Below are 12,147 nucleotides of genomic sequence, written 5' to 3' on the forward strand. Positions count from 1 at the left end.
AAGGTTAATCCCCAAATGCTTTACTGAAATAAATGATAAAGTTAAAATAAGAAATTGGGTTGAGAGCATGGGGAATCACGTATTGTGTATGTTTTTACTGTGAGTGTTGCAAAGAGGTGAGAAACATTTCAGAAAGGGAGATAGTGCCTTTTCCCAACAGTTGGTGAGTAGAATAAGTTTTTGGTATTACCATAGGTGATACAGTCAATTAATGGATTTCCAGATGAAAAGCAAGGGAACAATATTGTCTAAAATTCCTCTGTACTTTTGTGGTAGAATTGAAAATTGCAGTCCCTCCTAAATAGTGCAGCTTTATTGCTTTCTATTTAGGTGTCACACCAACCTTAAGGGACTAATGAATGAACTGCTGCCCTTTCCACAGTTTGTGATCAGAGTCTTGCAAGTTGCTAGAGTTCAGCAGAGTTTGGGATAGAGAAGGTTGGCCATTGGCCCACACTGCAGACCTGGTTTGGGTGCAGCCTGACCTCTGAGTGCAGTAGCTCTGGTTGGTGTGGACTGCAAGCTGTTGCCATCAGTTAGGCTTTCTGGGACAGTTTGTGGAATAGCCACATAGGGAACACCTTCCTGCACTAGCAATCCACACAGAGCAGCTCAGGAACCAGTCAGGTAATGACTCTTGTAGAGAGTCTCTGAACCTTCTGATAAACACCATGTGTAGTTTTCTGCTCTGAGGGTGGTCATGTGCTGGAGCAGGCTACCCAGAGAGATGGTTGGAGATACTGAAAACCCAGCTGGCTGTGACCATGGACAACCTGCTCCTGCTGTCTCTGCTTGAACAGGGGCATGGACTGGATGATCTCAACAGGTCCCTTCCAACACAATTGGCTCTGAGGTACTTGAGCCTGGCTGTGTGAGATCACTGCCATGTCAGTATCTTTCACCTGTTCTGTAAGAGTCATTTTGTTCTGCTCATACTTGATTTGAATTTTCTGGATGTATATATTTCTGCATCTGTTTAGATGTTATTATGTTTCCCAAAGGCAAAGTTCTTTCTAACTTTCATTGTTATTTACAGGGATCATAAGTTGTCTTCTGACCAAACTTCCAAATCTGTTCCCTGTCTTGGGTAACACCAGCAATGCTGCCCTTTTTTGCTTCGGGTGAAACACAGTTGAGAAGTCAGCTTATGGAGTTTCTTGCTCCAGCAGGTGATGAGCTGAAGCTCTCAGTTTCCTGTTGTTGCACCTTTACCCAAGAAGTTTTTAGCAACATTTGTGTCTTTTTCTTGCCTTCCATAGACTTTGTTTGTCAAAATCAAAACCTGGTCCCACAAAGTTGCTGTAGAATATTTCCTTGTCCAGGCTGGACTTGCAGGGCTCAGGACATTGTCTGGTGCTACTCTATCTGGCCAATTCTAATCAGAGCACCACAAGATAGCTTTTTATTTTAATCCTTGTGAAGCAGTGTTTCCCTTACATTGTCTTGTTGCTCCTAGGGAAACTATTAGAGAATTACACTACTAGGGTTGAAAATCTTTCCAATAACAAATTCAGAAACTGTTTCAGGGATAGTTAGGGCACATCTGTGCAGTGAATTTGTACATGAACACAGCTTCTCTGCCAGAATACTATTTTTGTGCCAAGCCCTCATTTTTTTACCTTAACCACTACTGTAAAACTGTCTTTAAGTGAGGTATGTTTGTGTGATTGTACCATTTGTACACAATTTTAACATACTGGGATTTTCTACTTTGCAGTCAAGCATTTTGAAACCAAGCCTAAGCTGCACTGACAAAACACTTCCTGCAGATTTTGTCCAGCAGAGGAACTTGCTGGTTTGGTTGGACCTGCCAGTGTTTTGCTGTGTAGACAAGCCTTTGGATCACATACATTAAAAAGTAAATGTAAATAAGATCTGTATGGCTAAGTGAAGGAGTAACTTGCATATCCAGAGAGCAGGAACAGCTTTGGCTGGGTTTTCTGTGTTTCAGTCTCTTAAGCAATGTCTCCATTAGTGAGCAGTGCAGTACCTGCAGATCAGTGGGTAGTAGCAATTGCTCATGCCTGTACATCTCCAGCAGATATGGCTTGGGGATTTTACACTATAAACTTCATGGATTTGGGGTATTTTGCTTTGGGTTAGTTCTAACTTGCCCTCCTGTCTGAGGGTACATTTGTTGTTTTGGACTCTCATTTAGGATTTGGGGACTGCTTGGTATGCTCCAGAAATAGAACTTCGTGGTCTGTTTGCTCAGAGAAAACCTTACATGACCCAAAGCCACTCTGGGAACACTGACACGTGGTAGTTGTGATGATTTAAGGTAGTATGGGGGCTTTCTTTAAAACCTCATTGCTTCTATAAACCAGGACTCTGAGGCTCCTGGTTTTTTGAATCATAAGGAGAAAAAATGTGATGGTTTCCTATCATTGAACATATGGAAGGGAGAGTACTATCACATCTGGATGAGCAGATGTTTTTCCATCTCGTCAATGATTTTCTAACCCTTTGAAATACAAATGGACAGTGACCTGACTGCTCTCTCTGTGATTTTTTTCCCAATACTGGATTTGCCGTGGAGCAATATTCAGGTGGCAAAAGAGCATCAGTACTACCCAGACTCAGTTTTCTATCTATGAGATCTTTGAGGTTAATCAAAATGGAACATCTCTGTGAGACCAGCTCTGGCATAGCTTTTGAGGTGCTTGGCTTGGGCTGCCCCTGTCAGTCTGCCTTTCTAACAGAAACCTTAATTGCAGAAGTTGTAAACCAGTGTCCCTGATTAAATCTGCTGCAGAGAGAGCTTTGGAAAGTATCTTCAGTGCCAAATCAGGAATTATGTTCTCTCTAGATGTTCATCTGGGGCTTGTGAGGCTCAGAAGCAGATGCTTTGAATTCAAAGATATTCTCCCTGTCCTTACCCACTTCTTGGTAGGTGTCTCTGGGAGCACCCTGGGGTCCTGTGAGAGCAGAGCACTGCAAAGGATCTGTCACAAGGAATGCAGTTTGTATGCCTTCTGGTCCATAGGCTCTCTAAAGATGGATGTGGCCACAACATTCAGTCTCCTATGCTGGGATTCTCTTTGGAGCAGCCTAGCAGATTGTAATTTTAAATGGCCAGATTATTTTTGTGCTGAGCAATGTTTTCTGTTCATCTGCAGTGGCAATGTTGCCCTGGTGTGAGGTTACAAGGCCCTGAGTATTTGCTTTTGATCTCTCTTGGCTGCTAGATATTGCTAAGCTCTCTTCAGTGTGTTGTTTTCTTTGTAAATGCCTTCTTTTCAGTGTAACCAGTTTCATTGTGTAGGACTCTGATTAATATTGTTCTGCAGTGCAGAGATCTTCTGCATATTGAGTAGCTGTGCAAGATGCAGCCTGGTCACAGGCAGTGTAGTTTTTGAGTACCTGATTTTGTTACAGCAGATCCTGTACTGCTTGTTCCCTCTTTATTGCTGGGGTTGGACAGATGAGAGTTTCCTGGCAAAATAATGGAAGAGGAACCTTGTTTTTCTTACTTGCTAGTCATAGGGGTTTTTGTTCTTATTACATGTGAGGGTTTTTGTGTTAAAGTGGTGCTTTAATACTCTGTGATTCAGTTTCTTTTACTTTTGTAGACACAATTTATATGTCTCTACAATATTTTTCTAGGTGGATGTAAGCAATCTGTCTGCAAAGACTAGAAAGCAGAGTAAATTGCCCTCGTCAGGCTTTTAGGCCATCACAGGGTGGCAGATTCACAGACTTGCTGTAACTTGAGCCTCTCTACCCATCACTGCATTTTTCCATGCAGAAGTGCTGGAATGAACTTGCATTTGTTACACATGATTTTCATGCTAATTATGGTGCCATTGGGTGGGGGAAGGTCATGACAGGGCTGAAAAAGGATTTAAACCATGCTTTTATGAGATTGTGTTGAATTGTTGTTCCAGCAGTATTGTGCCTTGACCTGTGTGGGATCTTTTATCAGTACTCCTCTTCAAGTTGTTAGTTTTGGGAAACAACAAGAGGAAATTATGCCGTGCAAGGTCAGGCAGTTTTACCTTTAACTGATTAGGGGACAAGGACCAATCTTTTGGTTTTGTGTCCATTAGTTCATTGATTTATAGCAGAAGCACTGGCAAGTTTAACCCAGTTGGTTAAATCCTAGCTGTTTACTGTTGAGTAATGTAGTTATTTAAGCCTTACTTCCAGCAGAGAATTTGTCTTCTTTCATGTTCAAAACTCCATTGTCCAGCTGAGTTCACAAGTCCCTGAAGTCTGGCTGGTTTGTCTGGCCAGAAATGAAACTTGGTAACTGCAGAGAAAAAAAGCCTGTGTGAGCCAGCTCTGCCAAGCTAAAGGCAGCATTTCCAAATAAAGTTAGATTATGAAAATAACTCTCATTTAATTTTTTAGTCCTGATGAATCCTCCATTTCTTTACAGTATTTCACAGAAGTGAATTCAATATCCCCACAATACAAAACCTGTGATAAGCTGATAAACCTGACACTGACAGGCAAATAAAGAAGAGGATAGCTGTAAAATATACACTATAATATAGGGCATTGAGAAACAACTGCAGCTTTCCAAATACCAGTGAGAGCACTTGTACAGCTACATGTTCCATAGCTGAGCATATCATAGAGACCCCAGCAGTGCCAAGTGCTCAAACAAGTTATGTTATGGTTAGTGACCTAAGCACTTGGGCTTTTCCCAGTACGTGACACAGATCCAGAAGAAAATACAGGTTCACAGGGAAGACCTCTGGAGGTCTCTAGTACAATCTCATGCTCCAGGCAGAAAATAAATATATCTCTGGTTGCTCTGTTTGTCAGTGAAGTTTTGAATAAGCTCCAGAGATGGAAATCCCACAGCCTCTCTGAGCCCCTGTTCCAGAGTTTCACCATCCTCATGGAGGAATAAAGAAATAGCATCTAACAGGAGCTTCCAATATTACAGCTCATGCCCAGTGCCTCTCTGTGTGCCTCTGTCATGGGTTAACCCTGGCTGGCACTAGGTGCCACACAGCTGCTCACTCAGCACCCCTGCCCCCATGGGGTGGGGAGGAGTGGAAAAATATAAAACCCATGGGCTGAGATGAGAACAGTTTATTAACTGAAATAAGAACAAGAACAGTAGTAATGAAAAGGGAGATAAGAAAATGAAAAGGGAGAATAAAACCCAAGAAGTGCAAGCAATGCACCATCCTCTGAGCAATGCCCAGCACATTCCCAAGCAGTGGCCTGTGGCTCCTGGTGAATCAGCCCCAGTTTGTGTACCCAGAATGACATCCCATGGTAAGCAGTATCCCTTTGGCCCATCCAGGTCAGCTGTTCCAGCTGTGCTCCTGCAAAGCCCCAAAAAACTCATCAATTAAGCTTTTAACAGGGCTTATGGTTGCTCATTTAGACACACAGGAAAAACAATTACATGATCCTCTCAAGAGGTCTAAACAACATAACAGCTTTACTGGTAGCTTTAGAAAATCAGAGAACTTTGGCAAAAGGTTAGGAGCAGCATTCAATCAACACTAAACACTTCTCAAAGCATTGATTTAGCCCACTCAACTTCACAAACTTGAACCCCTTTTGATTTTAAGTTACTCAAAAAGAGGGAGTTAGAAGGAGAAGAAAGAGAAGGACAGAAAAGATACAGAGAAGGACACATTGTTGGGTTCCAGCAATGTTCGGGTGATAGAAACTCCAAGAGGAGATAGGGTCAAGACATGTGCTTGCCACATATTTGGCCTTAAATACCTCTTGGCCTTCCTGGACCCTTCCCCCAGCTGGGACTTTTGGTCATTTGGCCACTCAGGAGCTGGGTTAGGGGCTCCAGGGATGGGGTGTGGGGCATTTTCTCCAGTGTGACAATTGGCAGCTCTGTCAGACTGGGATGCTGGCTCTAGGGGTGCACTGCCAGGGAGAGGCCCAACCTACCCTTGCTCCACACACATGTGCACCCTAAAATATCTTGAGACATCAGCCTCTCCAGTCTCTCACAGTTCCCTCCTGGCTTCTTGTGAAGCTCCTGACTGGCAGAGCAGGAGAACACTGAAATGTCCTTGACTTAGGGGGGGGACTACTAAGCAACAGCCTAAATATTCATGTGTTATCAACACTGTTCTCATCCTAAATACACACAGCACTGTAACAGCTATTAGGAGTAAAATGAACTCCAGCCCAGACAAAACCAGGACAAGCTCTGAGGAAAGTCAGGCTCCATCTTCTTGGCACTCTCATGTTAGGTGGCTTGGACCAGCAGAGAGTTTCTCTTATGTTGCCTTCCTAAAGGCTGAACAAACCCAGTTCTCTGGAACTTTTTGTTAATGTTACATTTTCCTTTCCTTGCCACCATCCTGGAGGCACTGCTGAAGTTGTGATGTTGTATCTGTGTTGGTCTTGTGCAGGAGAAAATGCAAGAATTTGTAAGGTAACAGTAATAAAAGTAACAATTGCTGTGAGATTTATGATAATTCATGCAGCAGAAGTTACTTCAATGTTTTGGGTGAACTAATAGGAATGAGACAGCTACTCTATGGAGATGAATCACAGAATTTTTGCATAAAATTAAAAGATTAATTTTTTTAATTTCTTTGTGGAGAAGAGTGGTTACTGCTTTTCTTGTGAAAACACAGGAAATATGGAGTCTGTTAAAAAAAAAACTAACTTCAAGTTGCAACAATAATGTCACATATTTTCTTCTTAGTATTTATTTGATTCGTTTCATTGCTGCATTGAAAATACATTAGGGATGTTTAAGAACTTAAATGAGTAGAAGATTGGAATGAATATTGGTGTCCACCAGTTTGAAATTGATCCTTGTGAAAAAATATACTCAGAAAAGGATCATAATTTAGGTTCTTTTAGGAGCTGTGTAATGAAAGCTTTTCATGTAATGAAAGTTTTAAAGTATTCAAATAGGGACTTTAATCATATCTCTACAAGGTGATGAATATCTCTCCAAGGGTTGAAGGGGTTCTTATACATGAGAACATAATTATTGACTGTCATTTTTAAGTTTCTTCAGAAAAAGGATGATGAAGACCATTTCAGTGACTGAAATACTTCTTACCCCGTATTATATGGGACATTATTATATTCATGGTAGTTAAAAGACTGCAGTAGAAAGAATATTTTTCTATGGCTGAACATTAAAATTTTGCCTTAACTAAATGCCTGTGAACAAAATAAAATACTCTGAAACTTTTCTCAAGTCAGTGCTCATGAACATTGAGCCGATGTATTAATCTGGTGTTAGTTAATTAACTGGCCAAAACTCTTTGTAATCTATTGCCTTGGTTTTTTTGCTTTGTTTTAGTAACAAACAAATGCAGATACAGAGCATCTTTTCTATGGTATAACTTGTGATCCTCTGAAATATCTGGGTGATTGTTGAGCAGAGCAGTCTAGCAAAGAAGCAAGTGTCATCTGGCAGTTAGTACAGTAAAATGGTTGTGAGGCTTCCCCTACCAAGTATACCCTGGGGGAAAAAAACCCCAAGAACAACAACAAAAAAAAACAACCAACATTCCCCCCCTCCCTTCTTTCTTTTCTGGGTTAAAATATGCTTTGCTGCTCTCTGCTATGATCTCCGTGCTTGAGGAGGGCATGTGTGAGAAGAGAGGGCTGTTTCCTGCTGCCTTAAAGGGAAGTTCTTGGATGGAATGACAGTTCCAGCATCCTGCCTGCACAGGAGGTTATTAACATGATTGTTCTTGTTTGCTTCATAATTCTCATCAGCCTCAGGACTGAGCTGCAGGACTCCCAAAGTCACACCTGACTGTCAGCCTCCATCTGCTACTTCAGCATGGCATGAACTGCTCCAAGAGAGCAAACAGTTGTAATCTGGTGCCTCCTTTAGATGACAAATGAGTGAAAGCCTCCGGGACCCAGAGGTTTGATGCTGTAGGCATTCATCCCCCCGTAGGACTGGCTGGCTGTAAATGCAGCACTTCTAAACGTGGCCTACCTTTCCTACACTCTGTTATATTCTTTTTGTTTCATGCAGAAATGGGCACAGTTTTCCTTCCCCTCCTTTCTTCTATTTTCCTGGTGTTGCCTGTATTGTAAAACAGTGCATGACAGAGCTGTTCCAGGCAGAGCCTAAATTCCAAAGACCAACTGGCCAGGTTCGAGCTTGTTTTAGACTGGAAAGGAGGATTCAGTATAAAATCATGTCAGTTTGGGGATGCAGGTAATAAAAAACTGTCAGTCCATTAATAATTTTCAAAAATTGTGGTAAGCAGAAACACGTTGTCATCCTAAACAAGCAAAAAATTCTCAAAAATAATAAAAACTAAAATGCTTTTTCTTTCTGTAGAATTTTGTGATCCAGAAAATAATGGTGTTAATGGAGGTAACTGATTAAAAAATTTTTAGAAATTAGCAAGGATGTGTCTCAAATCATACCACTGGACACTACCCCTCTGGTTTCACTGAAATTAGTGATTTAGGTGGGCAGGTTCTCCCTGTCAGAGGGTTGCTTTTTAATGCTCATTTGTAGTTTTGCAGCAACAAAAAGCATGTGGTGTCCATGCTTTGCAATCTTTCAAAACAATAAAAGCAAGTTAAAAAGAATGAGTAATTTACCCTTTTCACTACACAATAGCTCTCATTGTCACTAGAAACAGTCACTGTGTTTTGGCTTTTGGCTCAATATCCATCCCCTGGTGCTCTGAAAGGCAAACAAAGCAAAGTGGGACTCACAGTGTGTCTGTGCAAATCTGTGAATCGTGGCTGGGATGAGTGTGGGCTTGCTCCTCTCCATCGTCTCTGCCACCTTGTGTGGGTGGCCAGTTTGCCGAAGCACAGGAGTGCCATGAGGTCCTAAAGAAAGAGAACTGATTCTTTCTAAGGTTATCCAGGTTATGACTTTGTAGTGACACCTCTGGCTCCGAGGGTCCCTTGACATTGGCAGGCAGCACAGCCATCCCTACTGGGACACGTGGCACAAAGGTGGGTGGGACAGCTGAGGCTTCCTGCTCGTTCCTTTTTGGTGATGCCCACACCAGGATGTGTTCTGTATCCACACAGTATCTAAAGGGGTTTCCTCAGAAAACCAAAAACCTGTCAAAGTCAACACTGAATTTGCAATGAGCTTGTCAACAGCAGAAAAGCAGTGGCACCCAGTATCTGTGGCCACACTCAGGCCAGGGGCCTGGTATGTGAGAAACAGGGTCAAGGAAGAGCATGTGCCCAGTCAGAGCAAGGTCAGGTGACATGGGAAAAATACAGAGATGCTGCTTGCCACTGTAGAGAGAAAATTCATGCAGGCAAAGCTCACCTGGAGTTGAAGCTGGCCAGAATTGCAGGAAACAATGACAAGGAGTTTTTTCAAATATCTTAATGGAAATAGGCAGTGTAAAAATAACATCAGCCCCTTGCAGGATGGGGATGGTCACCTCACAAACAGAGAGAAGGACAAGGCAGAAGTGTTTAACACGTTCTTTGCCTCTGTCTTCAACATGGCTGATGGACCAAGGGGGTTTCAGTGCCCTGAGCTTGGAGGATCTTGGCTGTGAGAATGATCAATTCCCAGTTGACCCTGAAATTGTGCAGAGTCTGCTGTTCCAGCTGGATCCCTACAAATCTACGAGGTTTAATGGGATTCATCCAAGAATCCTCAAAGAGCTGGCTGATGTCATTGCAAACCCTCACTCAATGATTTTTGAGTGGTCTTGGGAATCCAGAGAGGTCCCACCTGACTGGAAGCTGGTGAATGTTGTACTGATTTTCAAGAAAGGAAAGAAGGAGGACCCCAGAAACTACAGGCTTGTCAGTCTCACTTCAGTGCCTGGTGAAGTTACTGAGAAGATGATTCCAGGAGGCATGGCAAAACAGCTGAACACCTGGGGCAACCCTGGATGTACAGACTGGGGAATGAAATGCTGGAAAGCAGTGCCATGGAAAGGGACCTGGGGATCCTGGCCGATGGCAAGTTGAACATGGGTCAGCAGTGCCCTGGCAGCCAGGAGGGACAACCTGTCCTGGGGACATCAGGCACAGCATTAGCCGGGCAGGGGAGGGGATTGTCCCCTCTGCTCTGCACTGGGACAGCCTCACCTCGAGTGCTGGGGGCAGCTTTGGGAGCCACAATATTAAAAAGATATAAACCTGTAGGGAGTGTCCAAAGGAAGGTGATGAGGATGGTGGAGGGCCTTGAGGGGAAGCCTTGTGAGGAGCAGCTGAGGGCACTTGGTCTGTTCAGCCTGGAGGAGACTGAGGGGAGACCCCACTGCAGTTACAGCTTCCTTGTGAGGGGGAGAGGAGGGGCAGACACTGATCTCTTCTCTCTGGTGACCCTTGACAGGACCTGAGGGAATGGCCTGAAGCTGAATCAGGGGAGATTTAGGTTGGATATTAGGAAAAGGTTCTTTACCCAGAGAGTGGGTGGAACAGGCTCCCCAGGGCAGTGGTCACAGCACCAAGCCTGACAGAGTCCAAGAAGCATTTGGACAATGCTCTCAGGCACACGGTGTGACTATTGAGGACGGTCCTGTGCAGGGCCAGGAGTTGGACTCAGTGATCCTTGTGGGCCCCTTCCAATGCAGAAGATTCTGTGATATACTGAAGAGAGCACTTTCCTAATCTCTGAATCTTTTCCTGAAGTATGGTGATTTGTGACATTCCTTGATGTTTCAGCATGGTCTTGCACATTCAGTCCTGAGATTGGATAATGCCCGTGCCAGAGTCATGGAGGATCTGTAGATACATAACATTCTTGTTCATCTAACCAGATATAGGTGGATACTAGAATTTGTGTGTGTTTGTTTGTCTTAAACCTGTTCTTCCAAAGGTATTAAGGAGCAGTCAGTGTCTCTATTCCTCCTGTTCTGGTTGCCAGCAGCTCTGTTACCTCCTTATGGTAGGAGAGAGAGTGTGGTTGTTCTGGTGGGGGATGCTGCTGGGCCCTGAAGGATAAGCTCTTGGTGCTCTTACTGAGGGTCCTGCCATGGAGCTCCATATTCCACAGCTGGGTGTGCTGCTCTGGTCAAAGCTCTGGTTCTCCACTGAGAAAGCTGTTCCTGTGTCTCCTGCTGCCCTCCACGTCCCTATTCTGTCATGTCTTGCTGTCCCCAGAGGTTTCTGATGCCCCAGGCCTGTAGTGCACACAGTGACAGCAGTAGCAGAGCCCTGAGTGTGCTATAGGCAGTGCAGTAACTCATTAATCTATGTGTTCATGTTCTTCCCTTTTTTCTTTAAAACTGGGAATTTTCAAACAATAAGCTTTGGTTTAAAAACAAATTCAAATCACCATTGCTTAAGTGCTACAAAGAAACTTAGGACAAAGTTATGCAATGATATCACGCCCTTCCCTGCTTAAAAACCCCACCAGGAGCCAAGAGTTCACCATTGTGGTGTGCATCAACCTTTACTCTGTTATCAGCAGTCTGCTATTAGGGGAATTCATGCCTCATCCTTTCCCTTCCGAGAATGCAGAGAGCAAACCATCCCAAATCCATTACAGGTCAGGGTCTGAAACCACAGCCTCCGCTCCCCCCCTGAGAACCAGCTGAGTATTGTGGGGTGGCTGAGTTAGTTTGATTTTGCCTGAGTAGGTGTAGTTTGTACTAACATTATGCCAGAACTTGACATTGAATGGCCCTGACTTTTTTCCTTCTGTTGTTATGAAATTGCTTTAATGTTTCAGTGAAGTATTTCCATAAACATCTTTGTTTTCCAGGTGTCTCTGACTATAAAAATCAGGGTTTGTTCATGTTGAGGTAACATTAGATTAGCTGTTTCAGGGTAAGCAGTGCTGGGAGGTAAGTGTGGTGGTGGTGGTGTGTACAAGTCAGCTCAGCTGAGCTCAGTTTTTTATGCATAACTCCTTACCTGATACCATTTTATGGGTACCAGCCCTGGTCAGAAACCATTTCTCTAAATATCATGATCACAGGGTTGTTATCATGTGTTCTATTCTGTTAATTTCTGTTTCTTTTCAGGGAAGGATCACGTTTGCAGATTTATTGGCTGTGGAAGAAATGAAAAGTTTAATTATGTGGTCATGCAGCTTCAGGTGAGTTCTGTCCTTCACCTCTCCTGTCTGTCCAATAAAGGTGGCATCACTGGGAAGGATTTACACAGAGAGAATAAGGCCAAGCTCTGGTGTAAAGACTTGGTTGTACACAGAAAGAGGGTGGGATGGAACACAGTAAGAAGAGCTGGTGTTGCTCTTGGTATCCCTTGGGATGGCTCCAGTTGTCAAGA

At 43.4% G+C, this 12,147-nt stretch overlaps 1 protein-coding gene across 2 annotated transcripts in view; it reads left to right on the forward strand.

The window, feature by feature from the left end:
• Window positions 1-12,147, forward strand: part of TTBK1 (tau tubulin kinase 1) — a 100,561-nt gene that overhangs the window by 24,909 nt on the left and 63,505 nt on the right. For both annotated transcript variants that reach the window (XM_064415264.1, XM_064415263.1), the window contains exon 4: window positions 11,883-11,956. In XM_064415264.1, coding sequence (XP_064271334.1) covers window positions 11,883-11,956 — 74 coding nt within the window. The remainder of the gene's footprint in view (window positions 1-11,882; window positions 11,957-12,147) is intronic.

The sequence above is a fragment of the Passer domesticus genome, chromosome 3 (assembly GCF_036417665.1).
Source record: "Passer domesticus isolate bPasDom1 chromosome 3, bPasDom1.hap1, whole genome shotgun sequence".
Classification (NCBI taxonomy): domain Eukaryota; kingdom Metazoa; phylum Chordata; class Aves; order Passeriformes; family Passeridae; genus Passer; species Passer domesticus.